General features: G+C 47.4%; 1 protein-coding gene across 2 annotated transcripts in view; it reads left to right on the forward strand.

Annotated features, from left to right (window-relative positions):
- Window positions 1–22,208, forward strand: part of SHROOM4 (shroom family member 4) — a 65,425-nt gene extending 43,217 nt beyond the window's left edge. For both annotated transcript variants that reach the window (XM_067471593.1, XM_067471594.1), the window contains exons 5-11: window positions 1,522–1,583; window positions 5,839–6,465; window positions 8,387–8,508; window positions 9,642–9,921; window positions 12,422–12,590; window positions 16,561–16,833; window positions 18,613–22,208. In XM_067471593.1, the coding sequence (XP_067327694.1) occupies window positions 1,522–1,583; window positions 5,839–6,465; window positions 8,387–8,508; window positions 9,642–9,921; window positions 12,422–12,590; window positions 16,561–16,833; window positions 18,613–18,885 (1,806 nt within the window). In that variant the 3' untranslated portion in view covers window positions 18,886–22,208. The remainder of the gene's footprint in view (window positions 1–1,521; window positions 1,584–5,838; window positions 6,466–8,386; window positions 8,509–9,641; window positions 9,922–12,421; window positions 12,591–16,560; window positions 16,834–18,612) is intronic.
- The last annotated feature ends 985 nt before the right edge of the window (window positions 22,209–23,193 follow it).

Here is a 23,193-nt window from a genome sequence, read left to right on the forward strand (position 1 = left end):
CCTTTTAGGGTCCCCTGATGGTGCAGCGGGTTAAACCATTGAGCTGCTGAACTTGCTGACCAAAAGGTTAGCGGTTCGAATCCAGGGAGTGGGATGAGCTCCCGCTGTTAGCCCTAGCTTCTGCGAACCTAGCAGTTTGGAAACACTCAAATAGGTAGCACTTCTGCAAGAAGGTACTGGCACTCCATTCAGTCATGCTGGTCACAAGACCTTGGGGGTGTCTATGGACAACACTGGCTCTTCGGCTTAGAAATGGAGATGAGCACCACCCCCCAGAGTTGGACATGACTAGAGTTCATGTCAAGGGGAAACCTTGACCCTTTAAGCATGCCCTTGGGATGTTTCTAAGCATAAGTTTGCTCAGTTGCAAGCAAGTCTTGGATAATTTACAGCAGGCCCTGAGGCCTTCCAGATCTTGCTGGTCTGCATCCCAATAGCCACAGTTGGCTTTGACAGCAGTGAAGAATGCAGGGAATTGTGGGGTGAAGATCCCTGCTTTGTAACCTTGGGACTTTCTCAGTCGAGTCCTCTACGTGCCGGCTTTGTTGGTGGTGATGATCTTGTTATTATGTGTCTGTGCTGGATGCTGTTTTTATTGGGAGATTGTTTGGATAACAATGTTCTCCCGTATTTATATTTTTCTGGCAATTTTAGCTATGCTGTAGTATATCCCTCTAATAGCAGTGTTTCTCTACCTTCCTAATGCTGCGATCTCTTAATACAATTCCTCATGTTGTGGTGACCCCCAACCATAAAAATTATTTTCATTGCTCCATAACTGTAATGTTGCTACTGTTAAGAATCGTAATGTAAATATCTGATATACAGGATGTATTTTCATTTACTGGACTAAATTTGGCACATGTTGGGCATGTTGAGTATTCGTGCCAGGTTTGAGCTGGATCTATCATTGTTTGAATCCACAGTGCTCTCTGGATGTAGGTGAACTACAACTCCTAAACTCAAAGTCAATGCCCACCAAACCCGCCTAGTGTTGATCATGGGAGTCCTATGTGCCACGTTTGGCTCAATTCCATCATTGGTGGAGTTCACAATGCGCTTTGATTGTAGACGAGCTATAAATCCCAGCAACTACAACCCCCAAATGACAAAATCAATTTTCTTTTGAGTGATGGTCACTCCTTGAGTTAGTAGGTGTTTATGGCCAAGTTTGGTGGCAATTTGTCCAGTTGTTTTTGAGTTATATTAATCCCACAAATGAGCATTACATTTTTATTTATATAGATAGCAGTCTGTCCAGCACTGTCAACAAAGCTATTGACTTGATACCAAACAGGATTCTGAGGAGGAAAACATATCCTGAGAAATGGCAGCAATGCGGGGAAGGAAACTGAAAGAGCAACACAGCCCGAGCTTGGGAAGATGACTTTTGGGGACAATTTCCCTTTGGAAATCGGACGTGTGAAATGCGGCCTGGGTGGGCTCCTTTCATCCTCTGCCAGAGCCCTATTGATGTTTGTGTCGGTCCCCAGCCCTCACTCTCTGATTCTTTTTCGCCAGGAATTTCCTGCAGACGATTGGGAGCCCCCTGCGATAAACAGGAAGACCAGCCAGTCAATGAGGTAAAAGCAGTGGAATGGAGGAAAGGGAGGAAATGCTTGGTGTGGGTCCTTTGGGGCATCAGGAGGGAAGGCCACAAGGTGGGGGATTCTGAGAGCTGTGATCCAAAAAGCACACTTTTCTCCAACTTCGGCCACTTCTTTTCATGGGAAGGCGGACACCCCTCTCCCAGCATGAAGGGTATTTATTATCCACTTGTCTATATATATAAAAATGCTCTGTGCATAATGAGTTCCTTAAAAACAAAAGAACCAATGAACGAAATCACACCAAATTTGGCAACAAAATGTCTCACAACACAAGGAGTGACCATCACTCAAAAATTATGATTTTATTCATTTGGGAGTTGTAGTTGCTGTGATTTATAGTTCAACTACAATCAAAGAGCATTCTGAACTCCATCAACGATGGAATTGAACCAAACTTGGCACACAGAACTCCCATGACCAACAGAAAATACTGGAAGGGTTTGGTGGACATTGGCCTTGAGTTTAGGAGTTGTAGTTCACCTACACCCAGAGAGCACTGTGGACTCAAACAATGATGGATCTGGACCAAACTTGGCACAAGCACTCAATACACCCAACTTATGAACACAGATGGAGTTTGGGGGAGATAGACCTTGACATTTGGGAGTTGTAGTCACTGGGATTCACAGTTCACCTACAATGAAATGGCATTCTGAACCCCACGAACAACAGAATAGGGGCAAACTTCCCACACAGAACTCCCATGACCAACACAAAATACTTAAGACCATCCAATCCAACTCCCTTCATCAGGGCAAGAAAATGTAAACAAAGTCCTCCTGACAAAGAGCCATCCAGCCATAGAGATAGATAGATAGATAGATAGATAGATAGATAGATAGATAGATATAATTCACACACACATAGATATAGTATCATAGTTTTGAAAGGGACCCTTAAAGAAGGACAATGATATGTTGTATGTTCCAGGGTGGGCAAACCAGACAATCTCCACATCAACACTGACAAAGAAACAGCAAGAAATACTGTTTACCCACAAGCAGAAAGGAATTCCATATATTAGATACCAACACTTTCTCATTCCCTTTATTTTCCAGATCAACAAACTGGGCCACAGCAACGCGTGGCAGGGGACAACTAGTTATTTATATATTTATTTACTGTATTTGTATACCACCCTTCTCAGCTCTCAGGCAGTTTACAATGGCAACAATTCGATGCCCCAAAACACCGTAAAACATTTTAAAACATTAACACATCATATAAAACCATAACAAGAATATTATAACATAGATCATTTGCATCTCTTGATAAAAAAAAAAAAAACATTGTCCCATCTCGTCGTCCAGTCATTCCAATTCCTATGTTTTTTACCTTGCATTTTCAAACGCTTTCTCAAACAACCAAGTCTTGACTCTTTTCCGAAATGTTAAGAGGGAGGGGGCTGATCTAATGTCCTCAGGAAAGGTGTTCCATAGCTGAGGGGCCACCACTGAGAAGGCCTGTCTCTCGTCCCCACCAAACGTGTTTGTGACGCAGGCGGGATCGAAAGCAAGGCCTCCTCAGTTCATAAGAGAAGATGCGTTCAGACAGGTAAGTTAGGCCAGAACAATTTAGGGCAGTGGTTCTCAACCTTCCTAATGCTGTGACCCCTTAGTATAGTTCCTCATGTTGTGATGACCCCCAACCATAACATTTTTTATTGCTACCTCATAACTGCAATTTTGCTACTGTTATGAATCGTAATGTAAATATCTGATATGCAGATATTTTCAAATCCCAAATACCCAATATGCCCAAATTTGAATACTGGTGGGGTTGGAGGGGATTGATTTTGTCATTTGGGAGCTGTAGTGGCTGGGATTTATAGTTCACCTACAATCAAAGAGCATTCTGAACACCACCAATGATGAAATTGAACCAAACTTGGCACACAGAACTCCCATTATTATTATTATTTATTTATTTATTTATTTTATTTACTGTATTTGTATACCGCCTTTCTCAGCCTGTCGGCGACTCAAGGCAGTTTCCAACAAAATAGTATATATATCCCATGGCCAAGAGAAAATACTGGGAGGATCTGGTGAACATTGACCTTGAATTTTTGGAGTTGTAGTTCACCTACATCCAGAGAGCACTGTGGACTCAAACAATGATGAATCTGGACCTAACTTGGCACGAATACTCAATATGCTGAAATGTGAACACTAGAGGAGTTTGAGAAAAATAGACCTTGACATTTGGGAGTTGTAGTTGCTGGGATTTATAGTTCACCTACAATGAAATGACATTCTGAACCCCACCAGAGGGCAAGGCAGCCCCTTGCCGTTGTATTCCGTTTCTAATGCCTTCCTCCTGCACATTGTGCTGCAGGTGAGAGGTCTGCGGTCCGGAGCGCCCACTCTGCTGCGTATTTGACCTTTTAAGGCGCCCTTGTTGGACGCTCCGGAGACGGAAGTGCTGCATCATAGCCTCCCACTCCGAGAAGTCCAGGCTTCAGGATTCTTCTCCCGAGACACCTGCCCACAGCCATTTCGTGGTGCTGCCCGAGTGGGATGCCAACTGGCCCCGTCCCCTTGGCAAAGGGGATAAATATAGCAGTTGAGCTGTTTGTTGCCCTTTTAAACAGCCTATTTCTTGGAGGAAAGGGAGGAAAGGCAGCGAGAAGGAGAATGACATCTCTGCATGAAGGAGGCAACATCTGACTTGGCAGCCATTGCTTCAATGCCCACATGCTCTGAGTCAGGCTCAATGCTCCATTCTCTTTGGCAAAGAGTCTGTGGTGATGGTAATGGGCTTTGGCAGGGGGGCTGATGTAGAGCCTCATTTGTGCCTCTCCTGTTGGTACCTTTTTGGCCTTGTGCCTCTCCTTTGTCCAGATTAACCTTATCAACTTGGAGTCTCCTTTTCTAGAGGTTTATAAGCAGAGGCTGGATATCCATCTGTCAGGAAGGCTTGGGTGATGTCTTTCTACATGGCAAAAGGGACTTGGGTGAATGCCCATTGTGGTCCCTTCTATTCTAGGAATCTATCTATGTGTGGAGGATTTTAAGGAGAGGTTTGATGGCTGTCTGTCAGGAGGGCTTTGATTGTGTCCTCCTGCATGGCTTGTTTTGGATGAATCCTTGTGCCCCTTTCTAATTCTAGGATTCTGTGATTCTTTCTTTCTCTCTTCTCTGGAGGATTCTGAGTAGAAACTGGATGGCCATCTGTTGGGAGGGCTTTGATTGTGTCCTCTTACTTGCCTTGGATTGGATGGCTCCTTGTGGTCCTTTGTAATTCTAGGATGCTGTGAGTCTTTTTTTATTCTCTGGAGGATTCTAAGTAGAAGCTGGATGTCCATCTGTCAGGAGGGCTTTGATTGTGTTTTCCTACATGGCTTGGACCGGATGGCTCTTTGTGATCCTTTTTAATTCTTGGATTCTGTGATTCTTTCTTTCTCTCTTCTCTGGAGGATTCTGAGTAGAAGCTGGATGGCCATCTTCTACTTGGCTTGGACTGGATGGCTCCTTGTGGTCTTTTCTAATTCTAGGATTCTGTGATTCTTTCTTTCTTCTCTGGAGGATTCTAAGTAGAAGCTGGATGGCCATCTGTTGGGAGGGCTTTGATTTGTGTCTTCCTACATGGCTTGGACTGGATGACTCCTTTTGGCCCTTTCTAATTCAAGGATTCTGTGATTCTTTCTTTCTCTCTTCTCTGGAGGATTCTAAGGAGAGGCTGGATGGCCATCTGTCGGGAGGGCTTTAATTGTGGCTTCCTACATGGCTTGGACTGGATGGCCCCTTGTGGCCCTTTCTAATTCTAGGATTCTGTGATTCTTTCTTTCTTCTCTGGAGGAGCCTAAGTAGAAGCTGGATGGCTATCTGTCAGGAGGGCTTTGATGGTGTCCTCCTTCCAGGCCCAAAGGGCATGGACTAGATCAGTGATGGGCAACCTTTTGAGCTTGGTGTGTCGAAATTTGCCAAAAACCTGGGTGGGGTGTCAACTTCGAGAAAAACAACAACATAATTTTGCAATATTTATAGTTTCAATAAGAAAAATGTCTATTCCATGCTGAGTTATGGAGCGAACAATGCTCAAACGTGCAGATGTTAAATTTGTAGAGCCTTTGACAAATTTAAGGATGGAATTAGATGGGCTCTTGTCATCAAAAATAGCCATGTGTGTCAGTGCTGACACGCGTGTCATAGGTTCACTATCATGGGACTAGATGGTCCATATGGGTCTCTTCCAACTTGAGGATTTTGTGTTGTGTTTTTCCCAGTGAGCTGCCCCAGCACCAGATGGGCTTTGCCAGGGCCAGCCCCTTCTGGACCTGCTTCGAGGAGCCTGAACCCGAACGGCCGCCCTCCTTCTGCCGCTCTTCCTCCTCCTGGGACCGCGAAGGGCCAGGGCGAGAGGCTATGGGTCTGGAGGAGCCCCGCATGGCCCCCATCCGCGGAAGAGCCTACTCGGAAAGCCACCTTGGTGTGGAGCCGCCCAGCAGCAGAGATGGCCGGGAAGTTCTCCTAGCCAAGGTGGAGGAAGCCCCTCTGGAACCGCCTTGTGCGGCCCAAAGGAAGGGCCCGCCCCCTCCACGGCCCCCGCCCCCCAACTGGGAGAAGTACCGCCCCCGATGCCAACTGCCACCCACCAGAGCCGGCACTGAATCCCCTCTGGAGGCGGCCCGGAAGCGGTCGCAAAGCCTCCCCTTGGAGCAACTCAGGGACGAAGGTCCCCGTGGGCAGAGCTGTTCCTCCTCCTGCGCCAGCCCCTCCAATCAAGCTGCCTCCTCCTCGCCCTCCAGGATGCCCACAGAGCCAGGCAGCCTCCGCTACTACTGTCACCGCTCTCCGTGCCAGAGCCCCGAGTGGCCCACGCCGGACCCCAGCGACAGGAGCGCATCCTCCCGGTAAGTTTTTATTTTATTTATTGTGTCAGGAGCAGAACAAACAGTTGTATTGAATTTTTAACAAACAAACAAAACACAAAGTTTGCAAGCTTGGTAGTTGATTAAATGTCCTTTGACCAGTATCTGACCACTTGGAGTGCCTCTGGTGTTGCCGCAAGAAGGTCCTCCATTGGGCATGTGGCTGGGCTAAGGCTGCATTGCAGTAGGTGGTCTGTGGTTTGCTCTTCTCCACACTCGCATGTCGTGGATTCCACTTTGTGGCCCCATTTCTGAAGGTTGGCTCTGTATCTCGTGGTGCCAGAGCGCAGTCTGTTCAGCACCTTCCAAGTCGCCCAGTTTTCTGTGTGCCCAGGAGGGAGTCTCTCATTTGGTATCAGCCATTGGTTGAGGTTCTGGGTTTGAGCCTGCCACTTTTGGACTCTCGCTTGCTGAGGTGTTCCAGCGAATGTCTCTGTAGATCGTAGAAAACTATTTCTAGATTTAAGTCGTTGACGTTCTGGCTGATACACAAACAGGGGATGAGCTGGAGATGTCACTGCCTTGGTCCTTTCACTATTGGCTGCTACTTCTTGGTGGATGTCAGGTGGTGCAATACCGGCTAAACAGTGTAATTTCTCAAGTGGTTTAGGGCGCAGACACCTCGTGATAATGCGGCATGTCTCATTAAGAGCCACATCCACTGTTTTAGCACGGTGAGATGTGTTCCACACTGGGCATGCATACTCAGCAGCAGAGTAGCATAGCGCAAGGGCAGATGTCTTCACTGTGTCTGTTTGTGATCCTCAGGTTGTGCCAGTCAGCATGGGAAACTAGGTCATGTCCAAACACAGCCAAGATGACAAACATCACTGAGGCAGAACACACAAGTGAGGAGAGACTGCTCCCATTTGCGTTGGCCTATGGCTGCATCTGCACTATCTATTAGCACCACATTCATTGCCATGGTTATATCTGTGCAAATGGAGTGTTGCACGGTCTTTCACCCTCTCCAGCCAAGAGTGCTCGCACCTCACCATTCTGTCTGTGAGCCCCTGGTGGCACAATGTGCTGGTCAGAGGTTCAAATCTGGGGAGAGTGCGGATGAGCTCCCTCTGTCAGCTCCAGCTCCCAATGGAGGGACATGGGAGAAACCTTCCACAAGGATGGTAAAACATCAAAACATCCTAGCATCCTCTATGCAACATCTTTGCAGACAGCCAATTCTCTTACACCAGAAGCGACTTGCAGTTTCTCAAGTTGCTCCATAGCATTGAGCCAAGGCAGTTGAAGTGGAGCCAAACTACATTACTTTTGCAGTGTAAATGCTCCCTAAATCCCACAATATGGGCAGGATTCTTCCCCTGATTGTATATTTAATTGAGTCTATTGAGCACAAGCTGCTTTTGCATCTTGAGCTCAATTGAAAACAGTGGAAGGAAACTGAGAGCAAAGGGAGGAAGTGGGGGAAGTCAAGGCATTTTGGAAATGTGTTGTCGAAGGCTTTCATGACCAGAATCACTGGGCTGATGTGAATTTTCCAGGCCATATGGCTATGTTCCAGAAGCATTCTCTTCTGACATTTCACCCACATCAATGGCCATCTTCCACCCTGGATATTCCACAGATATATAAACTCCGTTTGCCTAGTTTCCAACAGACCTCACAACCTATGAGGATGACTGCCATAGATGTAGGCGAAACGTCAGGAGAAAATGCTTCTGGAACATGGTCATACAACCCAGAAAACTCACAGACCTCACAACCTTTGAGGATGCCTGCCATAGATGTGGGTGAAACATCAGGGGAGAATGCTTCTGGAACAGAAAACTCACAGCAACCCACATTTTGGAAACATCTGGAAAAGTAGGGTTGCAGAGGCTTGCCTTTTGGAAAGGCTGACATTGCACATGTACCTGAGTTTTGTAACTTTTCTGCTTCAAAGGCCATCCAGCTCCTTGGAGGAGGAAGCCACCCCTGAGTCTAGCTGGGAAAAGGGGCAGAGTGGACCCGTCATCCACAGAACCACCGAGCCGGCCTCCCCAGGCAGCCTCCCCAGGATTCCCTGTGAGTTTGGTTGTCTCCTTGCAAGGCCTGGAGCCTCCCATCTCTGTGCCTCTATCAGTCTGTATATCCCAACATGAAAGTAATAATTCGTGCCACTCACACATCAAATAATTGCTGTTAAAGTACAGCCAATTGAAGCTATAGGGCAGGCATGGGCAAACTTCGGCCCTCCAGGTGTTTTGGACTCCAACTCCCACAATTCCTAACAGCCTACCGGTAGGCTGTTAGGAATTGTGGGAGTTGGAGTCCAAAACACCTGGAGGGCCGAAGTTTGCCCATGCCTGCCCTATAGCTTTAAGGAGACAGGCACTTCACTTAAGCCTATGCTCTTTACCTTCTGTCACCTAACCTCCTTCACTTCCTTTCCTTTCCTTTCCTTTCCCTAATCTCTTATCCTTCCCTTCCCAATACCATTTTCACACCTGGAATATTGTGAGGAATTCCACAACTGGAATATTGTGTCCAATTCTGGGCACCACAATTGAAAAGAGATATTGATAAGGTGGAATGTGTTCAGAGGAGGGCGACTAAAATGATCAAAGGTCTGGAGAACAAGCCCTATGAGGAGTGGCTTAAAGAGCTGGGCATTGTAATCCTACATATTGTGGGCACAATTGAAGCGAGATGTTGACAAGCTGGAATGTGTCTAGAGGAGGGCGACTAAAATGATCAAGGGTCTAGAGAACAAACCCTATGAGGAGCGGCTTAAAGAGCTGGGCATGTTTAGCCTGAAGAAGAGAAGGCTGAGAGGGGACATGATGAGGGCCATGTATAAATATGTGAGAGGAAGTCACAGGGAGGAGGGAGCAAGCTTGTTTTCCGCTTCCCTGGAGACTAGGGTGTGGAACAATGGCTTCAAACGACAACAAGGGAGATACCATCCGAACATTAGGAAGAACTTCCTGACTGTGAGAGCTGTTCAGCAGTGGAATTCTCTGCCCCGGAGTATGGTGGAGGCTCCTTCTTTGGAAGCTTTTAAACAGAGGATGGCCATCTATTGGGGGTGCTTTGAATGCAATTTCCCTGCTTCTTGGTAAGGGGTTGGACTGGATGGCCCATGAGGTCTCTTCCAACTTTATGATTCTAAACATAAATAATGCTCTGCCCATGTGGGCCCTCCCTTCTTCCCACAGCTCCCCAGGAGCACCATCCGGCACAGTCAGGGGCCACAAGAGACGCCCTCCCTTGCAGCAAAGTCATGGGGCTGGGGCCCACTGTCTCCCGCCTGGATTCGCAGGAGCTGATGCGGGACGTTGCCGGGAGGGACCGCTCCTTGGCAGGGGTGCTGGGCCCCTCCTTGGGCCGGATGACAGCAGCCGAAGTCATGGAGGACCTCTTTTCTGCGGGAGACGGCTCCGCCTGGACCAGGAGAGATTGGTCAGCCCAAGACAGGGACCAAGTCCCTCCTGAGAGGTAGGCAGATGTTCTGGGCAGTGGATGGGTTTTTGTTTTTGTTTTTTTGAGAAACTGCAAATTGCTTCTTGTGTGAGAGAATTGGCCATCTGCAAAAAACATTACCTGGATGTTTTACTACATGAGAAGCTGGAGCTGACAGATAGGAGCTCACCCCGCTCCCCGAATTTGAACCGCCGACCTTTCACTCAGCAATCCTGCCAACACAAGTGTTTAACCCATTGCACCACCGGAGCTCCTGAGCAGTGGTGAAGCTGCTCTTCTTGGAGACAGGTGGGACAATTGGGTGGCACTGGCCTTCTCTATCTGTTGTTGGGCCTACCTCGCAAGGCTGTTCGGAGTATTACACTGTGTAACATATTTTTTGTATTGTCAAACACTTTCATCACTGGGTTGTTGTAGGTTTTTTCGGGCTATATGGCCATGTTCTAGAGGCATTTTCTCCTGACGTTTCGCCTGCATCTATGGCAAGCATCCTCAGAGGTAGTGAGATTATATATATATATATATATATATATATATATATATATATATATGAAGTTTTATTTATACACATTTATATAATTACATATAAATAAAATTTCTATTATATATATATATATATACACACACACTACATAAAATAAATTTACAAATTAATTTAAAGTTAATTTAATCTTTTTTTTTTTGTCATGTCAGGAGCGACTTGAGAAACTGCAAGTCGCTTCTGGTGTGAGAGAATTGGCCGTCTGCAAGGACATTGCCCAGGGGTTGCCTGGATTACTTGATGTTTTTATCATCCTTGTGGGAGGCTTCTCTCATGTCATTATATAATTCCATAGAGCCCCCAGTGGCACAGGAGGTTAAATTGCTGACCTGCTGAACTTGCTGACTGAAAGGTCACCAGTTCTAATCCGGAGAGCAGGGTGAGCTCCTGCTGTTAGCCCCAGCTTCTTCCAACCTCAGTCTGAAAACATGGAACTGTGAGTAGATCAGTAGGTTCTGGCTTCTGAAGGAAGGCAGTGGTGCTCCATGCAGTCATGCCGGCCACATCTTGGAGGTGGGCAACGCTGGCTCTTTGGCATAGAAATTGAGATGAGCACCACACTTCAGAGTCAGACACAACTAGACTCAATGTCAAGGAGTAGCCTTTACCTTTACCTTAAGATGATTATTAAATTATTAATCAAGTAAACAGACAAATTAAACACACACACACATATATAAATATAAATTTTAATACTATTAAATATATGTAGTATTTTAATATATATATATATTTAAATTATATACATTTTATTCATATAAATTTATATAATTTCATAATTATATAAATTACATTACATTAGATTAAACAGATGAAGCGTTTGAAATCAATGTATTGTCGAAGGCTTTCATGACCAGAATCACTGGGTTGTTGTAGGTTTTTCCGGGCTATATGGCCATGTTCTAGAGGCATTTTCTCCTGAAGTTTCGCCTGCATCTATGGCAAGCATCCTCAGAGATACTGAGGTCTGTTGGAACTAGGAAAATGGGTTTATATATCTGTGAAATGACCAGAGTGGGACAAAGGACTCTTGTCTGCTGGAGCTAGGTGTGAATGTTTCAACTGACCACCTTGATTAGCATTTAATGGCTTGGAAGTGCCTGGGGGATCTTTTGTTGAGAGGTGATTTGATGTGCCTGATTGTTTACTCTCTGTTGTTTTGCTGTTGTAATTTTTGAGTTTTTTTAAATACTGGTAGCCAGATTTTGTTCATTTTCATGGTTTCTTCCTTTCTGTTGAAATTGTCCACATGCTTGTGGTTTTTAATGGCTTCTCTGTGTAGTCTGACATGGTGGTTGTGAGGTTTGAAATCACTTAAAACACAAGATGTGCCTTCTAGCACAGTTTTTTCCAGGTATTGATGGACTGCAACTCCCAAAAGCCCTAACTGCCATGACCGTTAGTCAGTCCCTTTTTTTTTTGTCATATCAGGAGCGACTTGAGAAACTGCAAGTCGCTTCTGGTGTGAGAGAATTGGCTGTCTGCAAGGACATTGCCCAGGGGACGCCCGGATGATTTTTGATGTATTTATCATCCTTGTGGGAGGCTTCTCTCATGTCCCCGCAAGTCCCTGGAAGCCCAGAAAGCCAATCTCGTGCCAAGCGCTGGCTCTGGTTTAAGCCCTTTCTGTCGTGGGCAGAACAGATTTCCATGATGCTCGCTGGATGTTTTCCTTCTAAAAGGTTGTTACACATTTATTGGATGCGCTCCGTGCAACACATGCCTTGTAATATTTATCAGCTGCACCCGCATTGAACACGAGAAACATCTTTTTGCCGTGAATCTTTCATGCAACAAGGCTGTAGCTCGCAAAGGAAAACATGCCGTCCACTTGTCCTCTGTTTTCAAACATTTATGCTTGCAATGCACAAAAGCATAAGGAGATTTCTGATTGATGGCTGAAATTGTGTATTTGTTGCCTATGGATCTGGAAGGCCCCATGCATCTCTCTCCTTTGCTTCTCTCTTGCTACAGGCAGCTGCCTCCATCTGCCCCCCTAGATTATGGGGGGAACCCCAGCAGCCCCTCCTGCTCAGCCTATTACAATACATCCGTGGGCAAAGCCGAGGTGCCCCCCAAAGGGACTGCCCTCAGTTCCGAGGACGAAGAGGAGGAGCTGGATTGTGACCTGGCCCAGAAGAAGGTAAAGGCGGGGCTAAAGTAACTTTGCTGTATGGACTAGAGCAGGCATGGGCAAAGTTTGGCCCTCCAGGTGTTTTGGACTTCAACTCCCACAATTCCTAAGAGCCAGACCCCAAAACGCATTCTTCCAACCCAATCTGAGCTCTCCTGACAGATGCCCATCTGGCCTCTGCTTTGAAACCACCATAGAAGGAGATTCCCATCTTACTCCAAGGCAATATATTCCACTTTCAAACAACCACAACAAAGGTTTTTTCCCCCCGTACTGTTTAGTGCAGCGTTTCTCAACCTGGGGGTCGGGACCCCTGGGAAGGGTCATGAGAGGGTGTCAGAGGGGTCGCCAAAGACCATCAGAAAACACAGTATTTTCTGTTGGTCATCTGGGTTCTGTGTGGAAAGTTAGGTCCAATTCTTTTGTTGGTGGGGTTCAAAATGCTCTTTGATTATAGGTGAACTATAAATCCCAGCAACTACAACTCCCAAATGTCAAGGTCTATTTTACCCAAACTCCGCCAGTGTTCACATTTGGACATGTTCAACATTCGTTCAAAGTTTGGTCCAGATCCATCATTGTTTGAGTCCACAGAGCTCTCTGGATGTAGGTGAACTACAACTCCAAAACTCAAGGTCAATGCCCACCAAACCCTTCCAGTATTTTCTGCTGATCATGAGAGTTCTGTGTGCCAAGAGTGGTTCAATTCCATCGCTGGTGGAGTTCAGAATGCTCTTTGATTGTAGGTTAACTATAAATCCCAGCAACTACAACTCTCAAAACCAATCCCTCCCCCCAACCCCACCAGTATTCAAATTTGGGCATATTGGGTATTTGTGCCAAATTTGGTCCAGTGAATGAAAATACGTCTTGCATATCAGATAGTAACAGTAGCAAAATTACAGTTATGAAGGAGAAACAAAAATAATGTTATGGTTGAGGGTCACCACAACATCAGGAACTGTATTAAGGGGTTGCGGCATTAGGAAGGTTGAGAACCACTGGTTTAGTGGGATCTCTTTTCTCATAACATGGCTCCATTGTATCCACCTGAACATTAGGAAGAACTTGCTCACTGTGAGAGCTGTTCAGCAATGGAACTCTCTGCCTCAGAGTGTGGCAGAGGCTCCTTCTTTGGAGGCTTTTAAGCAGAGGCTGGATGGCCATCTGTCAGGGGTGCTTTGAATGCAATATTCCTGCTTCTGGGCAGAATGGGGTTGGACTGGATGACCCAGGAGGTCTCTTCCAACTCTATGATTCTATGAACATGGCTTCATTGAACATCAGAAACAAGTTTGCTCTTCTCCTCAGTGTGACATCCTTTCCAATATCTAAATATGGGAGTGGCCAGAGAAGAAATGAGGACTCAATCGTCCTGGGATGTACGGTAATAAGAACATATCAGGGAGCATTTAAGAATAGATTCCACGAAAACAAGGTGGGGAAGTTAGTTGTGTTTTGACAGTGGGAGCCTATGGAGTTTGAGGAGCCTGGGAAGCGACATCCCTTTGCATTCGGGATCCCTGTGGCTCCTTTGCAACAGACAGTGGTGAGCGCTGCAGGGACCCCATGGAGCTCCTTTGCATAATGGAGGAGCCTCTGTGGATTAGCTTCCCATAAGGAGAAGACACTCCACCACAAACACAATGAGATAAAATATTGCAAAGGGCAAGGAGAACCCCTGCATCTTCAGCCACATCCCCAGCACACGCGCCCTGGATCTGGGATCAAGGTGAGCCATGTTTTCTAGGAGATGCCATTCACCGTTGCTAGGCTGAGCAGATAAAAAAGGGGACAGCAACAACAGGCATTATTCTAATGAGTGTTTGAACACATGTCTTGTGGGATGAATGGGCATGAATCACATACCAGGAAGGGGAAGTCACACAAAGCCATTGCAGGACATTCCAGTCTCCCCGAGCCTTCCGTCTTGGACCTCAGAAAGAAACAGAACTGGAATACAGGCCATCTTGAGTTACAATCATCCGACTCACAAACAATGATTAAGAACAGGTATTAAGAAAAACCAATGGGATTTTGGCCTGCATCAATAGGAGTCTAGTGTCTAGATCCAGGGAAGTCATGCTACCCCTGTATTCTGCCTTGGTTAGGCCACATCTGGAATATTGTGTCCAATTCTGGGCACCACAGTTGAAGAGAGATATTGACAAGCTGGAATGTGTCCAGAGGAGGGCAATTAAAATGATCAATGGTCTGGAGAAGAAGCCCTATGAGGAGCAGCTTAAAGAGCTGGGCATGTTTAGCCTGAAGAAGAGAAGGCTGAGAGGAGACATGATAGCCATGTATAAACATGTGAGAGAAAGTCATAGGGAGAAGGGAGCAAGCTTGTTTTCTGCTTCCTTGGAGACTAGGACGCGGAACAATGGCTTCAAACTACAAGAGAGGAGATTCCATCTGAACATGAGGAAGAATTTCCTGACTGCGAGAGCCGTTCAGCAGTGGAACTCTCTGCTCCGGAGTGTGGTGGAGGCTCCTTCTTTGGAAGCTTTTAAACAGAGGCTGGATGGCCATTTGTCAGGGATGATTTGAATGCAATATTCCTGCTACTTGACAGGGGGTTGGACTGGATGGCCCATGAGGTCTCTTCCAACTCTTTGATTCTATGATTCTATGAGGGAGCACAGTCCATCCTAAACCAGTACTAAAGTGCATTCTGAGGACATATTGCTGGGAATTTTCCTTATTCTGGGAAGGCACACTGGAACAGCCATGTTTTCAGGCTCCTCCTAAAGACTGCCAATGTTGGGGCATGCCTGATGTCCTTGGGAAGTGAGTTCCAGAATCGGGGGGCCACCACCGAGAAGGTCCTCTCCCTCGTCCCCACCAATCGCGCCTCCAAAGGAGGCGGGAGCGCGAGCAGGGCCTCTCCAGATGATTGAAGAGATCGTGTGGGTTCGTACACAGAGATGTGGTCACGCAGGTAGGCGGGTCCCAAACCGTTCAGGACTTTGTAGGTAAGAACCTACACCTTGAATTGGGACCCATAAAATGAACGGCAGCCAATGGAGCTCCTTACACAGGGGGGTTTAAGAAACAGCAGAACTGGAATACAGGCCGTCTTTAGTTACAATCATCTGACTCACAAACAATGATTAAGAACAGGAATTAAAAACCAGTGGGATTTTGGCCTGCATCAATAGGAATCTAGTGTCTAGATCCAGGGAAGTCATGCTACCCCTGTATTCTGCCTTGGTTAGGCTACATCTGGAATATTGTGTCCAATTCTGGACACCACAGTTGATGAGAGATATTGACAAGCTAGAATGTGTCTAGAGGAGGACAACTAAAATGATCAAGGGTCTGGAGAACAAGCCCTATGAGGAGCGGCTTAAAAAGCTGGGCATGTTTAGCCTGAAGAAGAGAAGGCTGAGAGGAGACATGATAGCCATGTATGTGAGAGGAAGTTACAGGGAGGAGGGAGCAAGCTTGTTTTCTGCTGCCCTGGAGAACAATGGCTTCAAACTGCAAGAAAGGAGATTCCATCTGAACATGAGGAAGAACTTCCTGACTGTGAGAGCTGTTCAGCAGTGGAACTCTCTGCCCCGGAGTGTGGTGGAGACTCCTTCTTTGGAAGCTTTTAAACAGAGACTGGATGGCCATCTGTTGGGGGTGCTTTGAATGCAATTTTCCTGCTTCTTGGCAGGGGATTGGACTGGATGGCCCATGAGGTCTCGTCCAGCTCTATGATTCTGTGATTCTATGATTCTAGATGCGACAACAGGAAGTGAGGGAAATCTACCCCTTAGAAGGAGGGGAAGATGGGTTTCCACAAACCCAAATGCTCCCTGCCTTGCTCTAGCCTTTTCCCCAAGGGATGTGCTGGGGAGTGTGACTGTTTATTGAGACACTCCTCTGGCTGGGAGGGATATTCAGTCTTAAGGGGAAGGGAAGTGTGGGGCTTTGGAGGCCACAAGGCTGTCCCGGGGTTGCCAACGGGTCTTCCTTTCTGCCTTTCCAGGTGCAGCTGATTGAGAGCATTAGCCGGAAGCTGCTGGTGCTGCAGGAGGCCCAGCGTGGGTTGCAGGACGATCTGAGTGCCAACCTGGCTCTGGGCAAAGAGGTGGAGGGCCAGGTCAAGGGTGTGTGCAAGGCCCACGAGTTTGAGAAGTTCCGCCTCTTCATCGGAGACCTCGACAAAGTGGTCAACCTGCTGCTCTCACTCTCGGGGAGGCTGGCCAGGGTGGAGAACGCCCTCAGTGGCCTGGATCCAGATGCGGCCGAAGCAGAGAAGGTAGGCAACCCAGGGTCCAGAGGCCGCTCCAAAGCCTTGGCTAGAAGGGCTCCTCTTTGCCAACACCCTAAGCTTCCTAAGGCAGTGGTTCTCAACCTGTGGGTCCCTAGGTATTTTGGCCTACAACTCCCAGAAATCCCAACCAATTTACCAGCTGTTAGGATTTCTGGGAGTTGTTGTAAGGCAACCTTTGCACTTCTCAAAAATGGGGAAAGAAATCCAGAATAGAAACCAAACTGCCTTTTAATGTTAAGCCATGTGAGTGGGCAAGGTCCGGGATTATGCTTATTGAGGAGAAACCTTTGGCCGACTTCAAGAAAGATGCAGACTTGTTTATCACCTTTTCGCAGCAAGGACAGGGTCAAATTTCAACTATTTATGAAATAGAGGAGTGGTTGTGTAGTGTGGAATAAAGGTAAATTCCACACTACATAACCCTAATGTCAAGGTTTCCCCTGACATTAAGTCTAGTATTGTCCGACTCTGCAGGTTGGTGCTCATCTCCATTTCTAAGCCAAAGAGCTGGCATTGTCCATAGACACCTCCAAGTCATATGGCCAGCATGGCTGCATAGAGCACCGCTACCTTTCTGCAGAAGTGGTACCTATTGATCTACTCACATTTGCATGTTTTCTAACTGCTAGGTTGGCAGAAGCTGGGGCTAACAGCGGGAACACACCCTGTTTCCCGGATTCGAACTGCCAACCTTTTGGTCAGCAAATTCAGCAGCTCAGTGTTTTAACGTGCTGCGCTAGCAGGGGACCCTGTAGTGTGGAATAATAAGGGGTAAAAACCAATAGGCAAGGAATGTGAGGTTTGTAGAATAGTTTCTTAGTACACATAGTAGAGTCTTGCTTATTCAACATAAATGGGCTGTCAGAACACTGGATAAGTGAAAATGTTGGATAATAAGGAGGGATTAAGGAAAAGTCTATTAAATGTCAAATTACATTATGATTTTACAAGTTAAGCACCAAAACATCATGTTTTACAACAAATCGACAGAAAAAGCAGTTCAAAACATGGTAACCTTATGTAGTAATTACTGTATTTACACATTTAGCACCAAAACATCACAATTTATTGAAACAGCTGTGGATCCAGGCGGCAGGCAAACTGCGTTGGATAATACACAACTTTGGATGAGTGAAGGTTGGATAAGCGAGACTCTAGTGTATTCATTAGCCTTAGTGTGTTTTAGGAGCCCCTGGTGGTACAGTGGGTTAAACTCCTGTGCTGGCAGGACTGAAGACCAACAGGTCGCAGGTTCGAGTCCGGGGAGAACATGGATGAGCTCCCTCTGTCAGCTCCAGCTCTCATGCGGGGACATGAGAGAAGCCTCCTACAAGGATGGTAACACATCAAAACATCCAGGCGTCCCCTGGGCAACATCCTTGCAGATGGCCAATTCTCTCACACCAGAAGTGACTTGTAATTTCTCAAGTTGCTCCTGACACGACAAAAAAAGAGTGTGTTTTAGATTTAGTTTGATGTAGTTTCAGTGTGATGTATTATGAAAATCTGCTGGTTTCCCCCCCCCCCCCCCCTATTTCCCCCTTTATTATTTCTGAATAGAAATTAATTTAAAAAGCAGTGTGAGGCAGGAAGGACCTCAAACCTCTTCAAAACATAAGGTTTTGGAGATAAATCTTTTGGCATGGAAGAGGCCATCCTGAGCCAGTCAAGGCCACACTTTAGCTGGCCCACTTATGCTGCCCTCTGTCTCTGTGGCTCCAGGCCTTGACTTTGTTCCTCTTTCCCCCCATGCATGAAACACAGCTGACCCTCCTGGAGAAGAAGCGCCAGCTGTCGGCACAACTGGAGGATGCCCGGGAGCTGCAGGAGCATGTGGCGCGGCGGGAACGGCTGGTCTTTGCCTGTGTCTCACGCCGCCTGCCTAGTGAGCAGCTGCAGGACTATCAGCACTTTGTGCGCATGAAGTCGGCCCTGGCCATCCAGCAGCGCCAACTGGACGACAAGATCAAGCTGGGCGAGGAGCAGTTGCGCTGCCTGCGGGAGAGCCTCCGCCGGACGGGGCCCCGGGACTCCTAGCCATCCGGGTCGGGATGCCCAGGAGGGAGGGGCCTCACGCTCCTTGAACCCTGCCCCCTTTGCACTTATCTTCCCATCCCTGGGATCGTGCCCGTTGCCAAAAGGACTGCCATGCTGACCTTTGCCCCCAGCTTGCCATAGGGGTATTACCAAAGTGCTCTTGTGCCAATAAGTAGATGGTGCCCGCATGGTTGTGATGCATTTTCCTTCATGCCACATAGAGGAAGCATTGGAGGAACTGTGTGCTGACTGTCACTGCCTGGCTCCCTTGAATGTGCTTTGGGGGGAGCCATGACAGACAAAACATAGACTGTGGCTCCTTTGGGGACCTTCCCAGCCCAGCTGAGAGTTCCTCAGGCCAATCAGGAAGAAGGACAGCAGCACTGGGATTCCTGGAGCTTCACTGGAATGATGCCAGCTACGTTGTGACTGACTACTGGGTATAGTCTGCTGCCTTTTCTGCCTCTTGGCTGGCAAACCCACCAACCAGCAAAGGACCAAAGGCTCTTCTTGGAGCGGTGGCACAGCAGCCTGACCATGGGGCCCCAAGTTCTGTCTTTGCCTTCTGTGCCTGCAATCTTTGGAGCATCCCTGCTCTTGCCTTATTTATTTACTTGTCTCAGCTTTGCCTTAATTTTGCATTCCAGCTTTAAAGTGAGGGGTTGTGCTGGGCAGTGGAGAGGGCTGGATTTGCTCGCCTTTCTTGCAAGTTCCCCCAAGCCATAAGTGCCAATGCGGCCTCCGCGTGTGCCCATCAGGACAAGACGCAACTCTTTCTTCCAAGTCTCTGCCCCAGACCCCAACTGCCATCCTTCCCAGGAGACTCCTCTCAGTGCCTTGATCCAAAGCCACGCTCCCTCCAAACTCAAGTCAACAGGAAAGCTATCTCCTGTCTTGAGTCGCACTTAAGGCTGCTTTGGTTATGATGCATTTCCCTTCAAACCATCAGAGGAAGTGTTGGAGAAGCTGCGTGCTGATTGTCACAGTTTGGCCCCCTTAAACATTCCTTGGGGGAAGCTTTAGCAGGCAGAGTATTAGCCCCTTTTGCACATCAGCTGTGATTCCTTTGGGTGCTTCCCCAGCCCCCAAAATCCTCTGGGCAGAACAGGACCTTGCCTGTGTTGACTTGCCTGGGCCTTTTATGAGGGTGCTGTGTTCCATCTTTTCTGGCCCCACAGGTCTTACATAGCCTAAGGCTGCTTTTGCCCACGAAGGAAACCTCTCTGCCTGGGATGCCTGGGAAGCCAGACGGGTTCATGGCTCCTCTTTCCTTTTTCCAGCCTGGGACATTCCTCCCCCATTCAGGACCAAAGGAATGTGCTGGGATCCTGCCACAGGCCCCCACATCCTTTTTCCTCTCCATTGTTGTTGGAACAATGTTGGAAAGGCTGGACTCCTCCTCCCTTTAACCCTTCACGAAAGTGGATGGAGTAGGAATGGAGCTCCCCAAACGAGATAGGCCATCAGCGTGAAGTCCTGCAGTGAGCCCTTCATTTCCTCCATCTACCCAAAAGGGCTCGCATTGGCCTCACCGCTCCTGGCCTTTGCTCTTGGCACCAGGATGGGCTTCTCCAACCCCAAGACCACCCCATCTCCTGCACACCTTTTTGCCTTTGCCCCAGCTCCTTTCTAGGCTCTGCCAGGAAGAGGAGGCTCACATCTAGAGGGGCTTCCTTTTGAAACCTCCCTTCTCTGACCTCATGGAGAGACCCTCTTGCCCTTCTCCACTCATCCCTATCTTCTCCTTCCCTTTGGGTCCCCCAACCCAGGCAAGAGCATCCTCAGCAAGATCAGGGAATGAGGGAGGGAGAAGGTGCAGGGCCTAGTTTGCCAATGGGCTGCAGGTAAGAGACTCCCCTTTGGCCCTAAGGAGGAAGAGAGCAAACAACCTCCGAAGTAAAACTTCTTTCCCAGTCCAGGCAGGAAAGGCCCTCCACAGCCCCTGTAGGGAGGGTGGGTTTTGGATTCCAAATGAGGGAGCATTCCTGGAATCCACATCTGAAAGAGAAGAAACTCCAGTGGGAGATGCTTCTATTGTTTTCTTGCAGCCGCAGTGGCATTCCAGCCGCCAACGCCTAGCCTGACTCTTCATTGCCATCGGCCCTGTTTACTTTCTCATCCAGTGCATTCCCCCCAAACACTATCCAGATTTGGCTCCGTGTGTGCCTCTTGTTTAGTTCAGAGGGGCAATCCTGTTGTTTGCTGGCCTAGCCGCCTTGTAACATTTGGGCATGGCAGCTCTGCCACTCTTGGAAACCAATCCTATCCCAGGTGCCTATTGCAGTGTGCTCTTCTTGACTTCCGGTAGGCACAGTGCTTCCATCCCTTCACCATCTGAGACCCATAATTCTTTTGAGGTTTGGGCTGCCATTTCTGCTCCAATCTTTTGCTTTCTCTCTTCCAAAGATGAGTAGATTAGGAGGAAGGAGGCATGTGGCCTGCGTCTCTGTTCCCAGAACCAAAGGCTGCGCATGTATCCTGGTTTTAGTGAAACAAGGGCTTGCCTCTGACCATTTTGCACAGGTCTTCCCAAAACAATGGGCATGGAAGCCCTCATCTGAATGCAGACCAAAGTCAAGGGGAAGGAGGAGTCTGTTAGGCTTGTCTTGGCCTAGTTGAACTTTCTCTGTGGCTTCTCCCTGAATGCAAAACTATTTTCAAGAAAAAAAGTGCCAAAATTGCCAAATGCTGAATGTAAAAGAAAGAAAACACAGCAGGGATAATCTCTCCATCCTCCCCTTTTGAATACATATTGTGTGGGTGGATCCTTGCAGATGTTAATAGGCCTCCTTTTGCTAAAGCTTCCAATGAGTACATATACAGTTGGCAGCAACATGAAGCCGAACTACCTTTGCTCCCTCTCAGCATACATTGGAAATAGGCATCCCCCAAGCCCACCATCTCCTGCACACTTTTTTGCCTTTGCCCCAACTCCTTTCTAGGCTCTGCCAGGAAGAGGTGGTTCACACCTGCACTCTTTCCATGCTCAGAGGCCCCGTGTTTCAACCCCTTTCTTGCCTTGCCCATTTGGCCATCCTTGGCTCAGCAGAGCAACCGCCTTCTTGCTCAAGCTGGAGGTAGACCCCAAATTGCCATTGCCTTTTTGTTGCTATGTGATTAAGCGACTCTGCTGCTAGGTTGTAATTCTGTGCTTCCTACACATGAAACGAAAAAAGAAAGAAAAATCTATGGTGGTTGCCATCCAGTGTTTCCTCGCAGGCAGGTGGCCTTTTTGTGGTGTTTCTGGAGGTGTTGCCTTTTCTCTGGGCTTGCAGTGGGAGGAAGGGCACACAATCACAACATTAAAAGTGGTGCTCATAGCTTCCCTGGCTGCTTTGCGTGGTGTTTCTTATGAGAAAAGTTAAGGTAAAGGTTTCCCTTGACATTGAGTCTAGTTGTGTCCAGCTCTGGAGCTGGTGCTCATCTCCATTTCTAAACCAAAGAGCCGGCATTCTCCGAAGACACCTCCAAGGTCATGTGGCCAGCATGACTGTATGGAGCACTGTTACCTTCCTGCCAAAGCGGTAACTATTGTTCTACTCACATTAGCCCATATCAACCTGCCCATACTCGGACATAATCCTCTGAGATCTTATGTCATGAGGGGAAGAGAATTCTTGAAAGCTGTAAATCTAATGAACCCCACTTGCAAAATTGTCTCCCATTCTCTGGTTGTTGTTGTTGTTGATGATGATGATGATGATGGCTATTGGAAATCAGTACAAAACTTGCAAATGGGGTAATAGTTGATCAGAAGTTAGTCCTGAAAAGGAATACATGAATGGGGGATGCCTGGCTTGAGAGCAGTATGTGTGAAAAAGATCTTGGAGTCCTCGTGGACAACAAGTTAAACATGAGCCAACAATGTGATGTGGCGGCAAAAAAAGCCAATGGGATTTTGGCCTGCATCAATAGGAGCATAGTGTCTAGATCTAGGGAAGTAATGCTACCCCTCTATTCTGCTTTGGTTAGACCACACCTGGAATATTGTGTCCAATTCTGGGCACCACAATTCAAGAGAGATATTGACAAGCTGGAATGTGTCCAGAGGAGGACGACTAAAATGATGAAGGGTCTGGAGAACAAGCCCTATGAGGAGCGGCTTAAGGAGCTGGGCATGTTTAGCCTGAAGAAGAGAAGGCTGAGAGGAGACATGATAGCCATGTATAAATATGTGAGAGGAAGCCACAGGGAGGAGGGAGCAAGCTTGTTTTCTGATTCCTTGCAGACTAGGATGCGGAACAATGGCTTCAAACTACAAGAGAGGAGATTCCATCTGAACATGAGGAAGAACTTCCTGACTGTGAG

Source organism: Anolis sagrei, chromosome 10 (genome assembly GCF_037176765.1).
Source record: "Anolis sagrei isolate rAnoSag1 chromosome 10, rAnoSag1.mat, whole genome shotgun sequence".
In the NCBI taxonomy this organism is placed as follows: Eukaryota; Metazoa; Chordata; class Lepidosauria; order Squamata; family Dactyloidae; genus Anolis; species Anolis sagrei.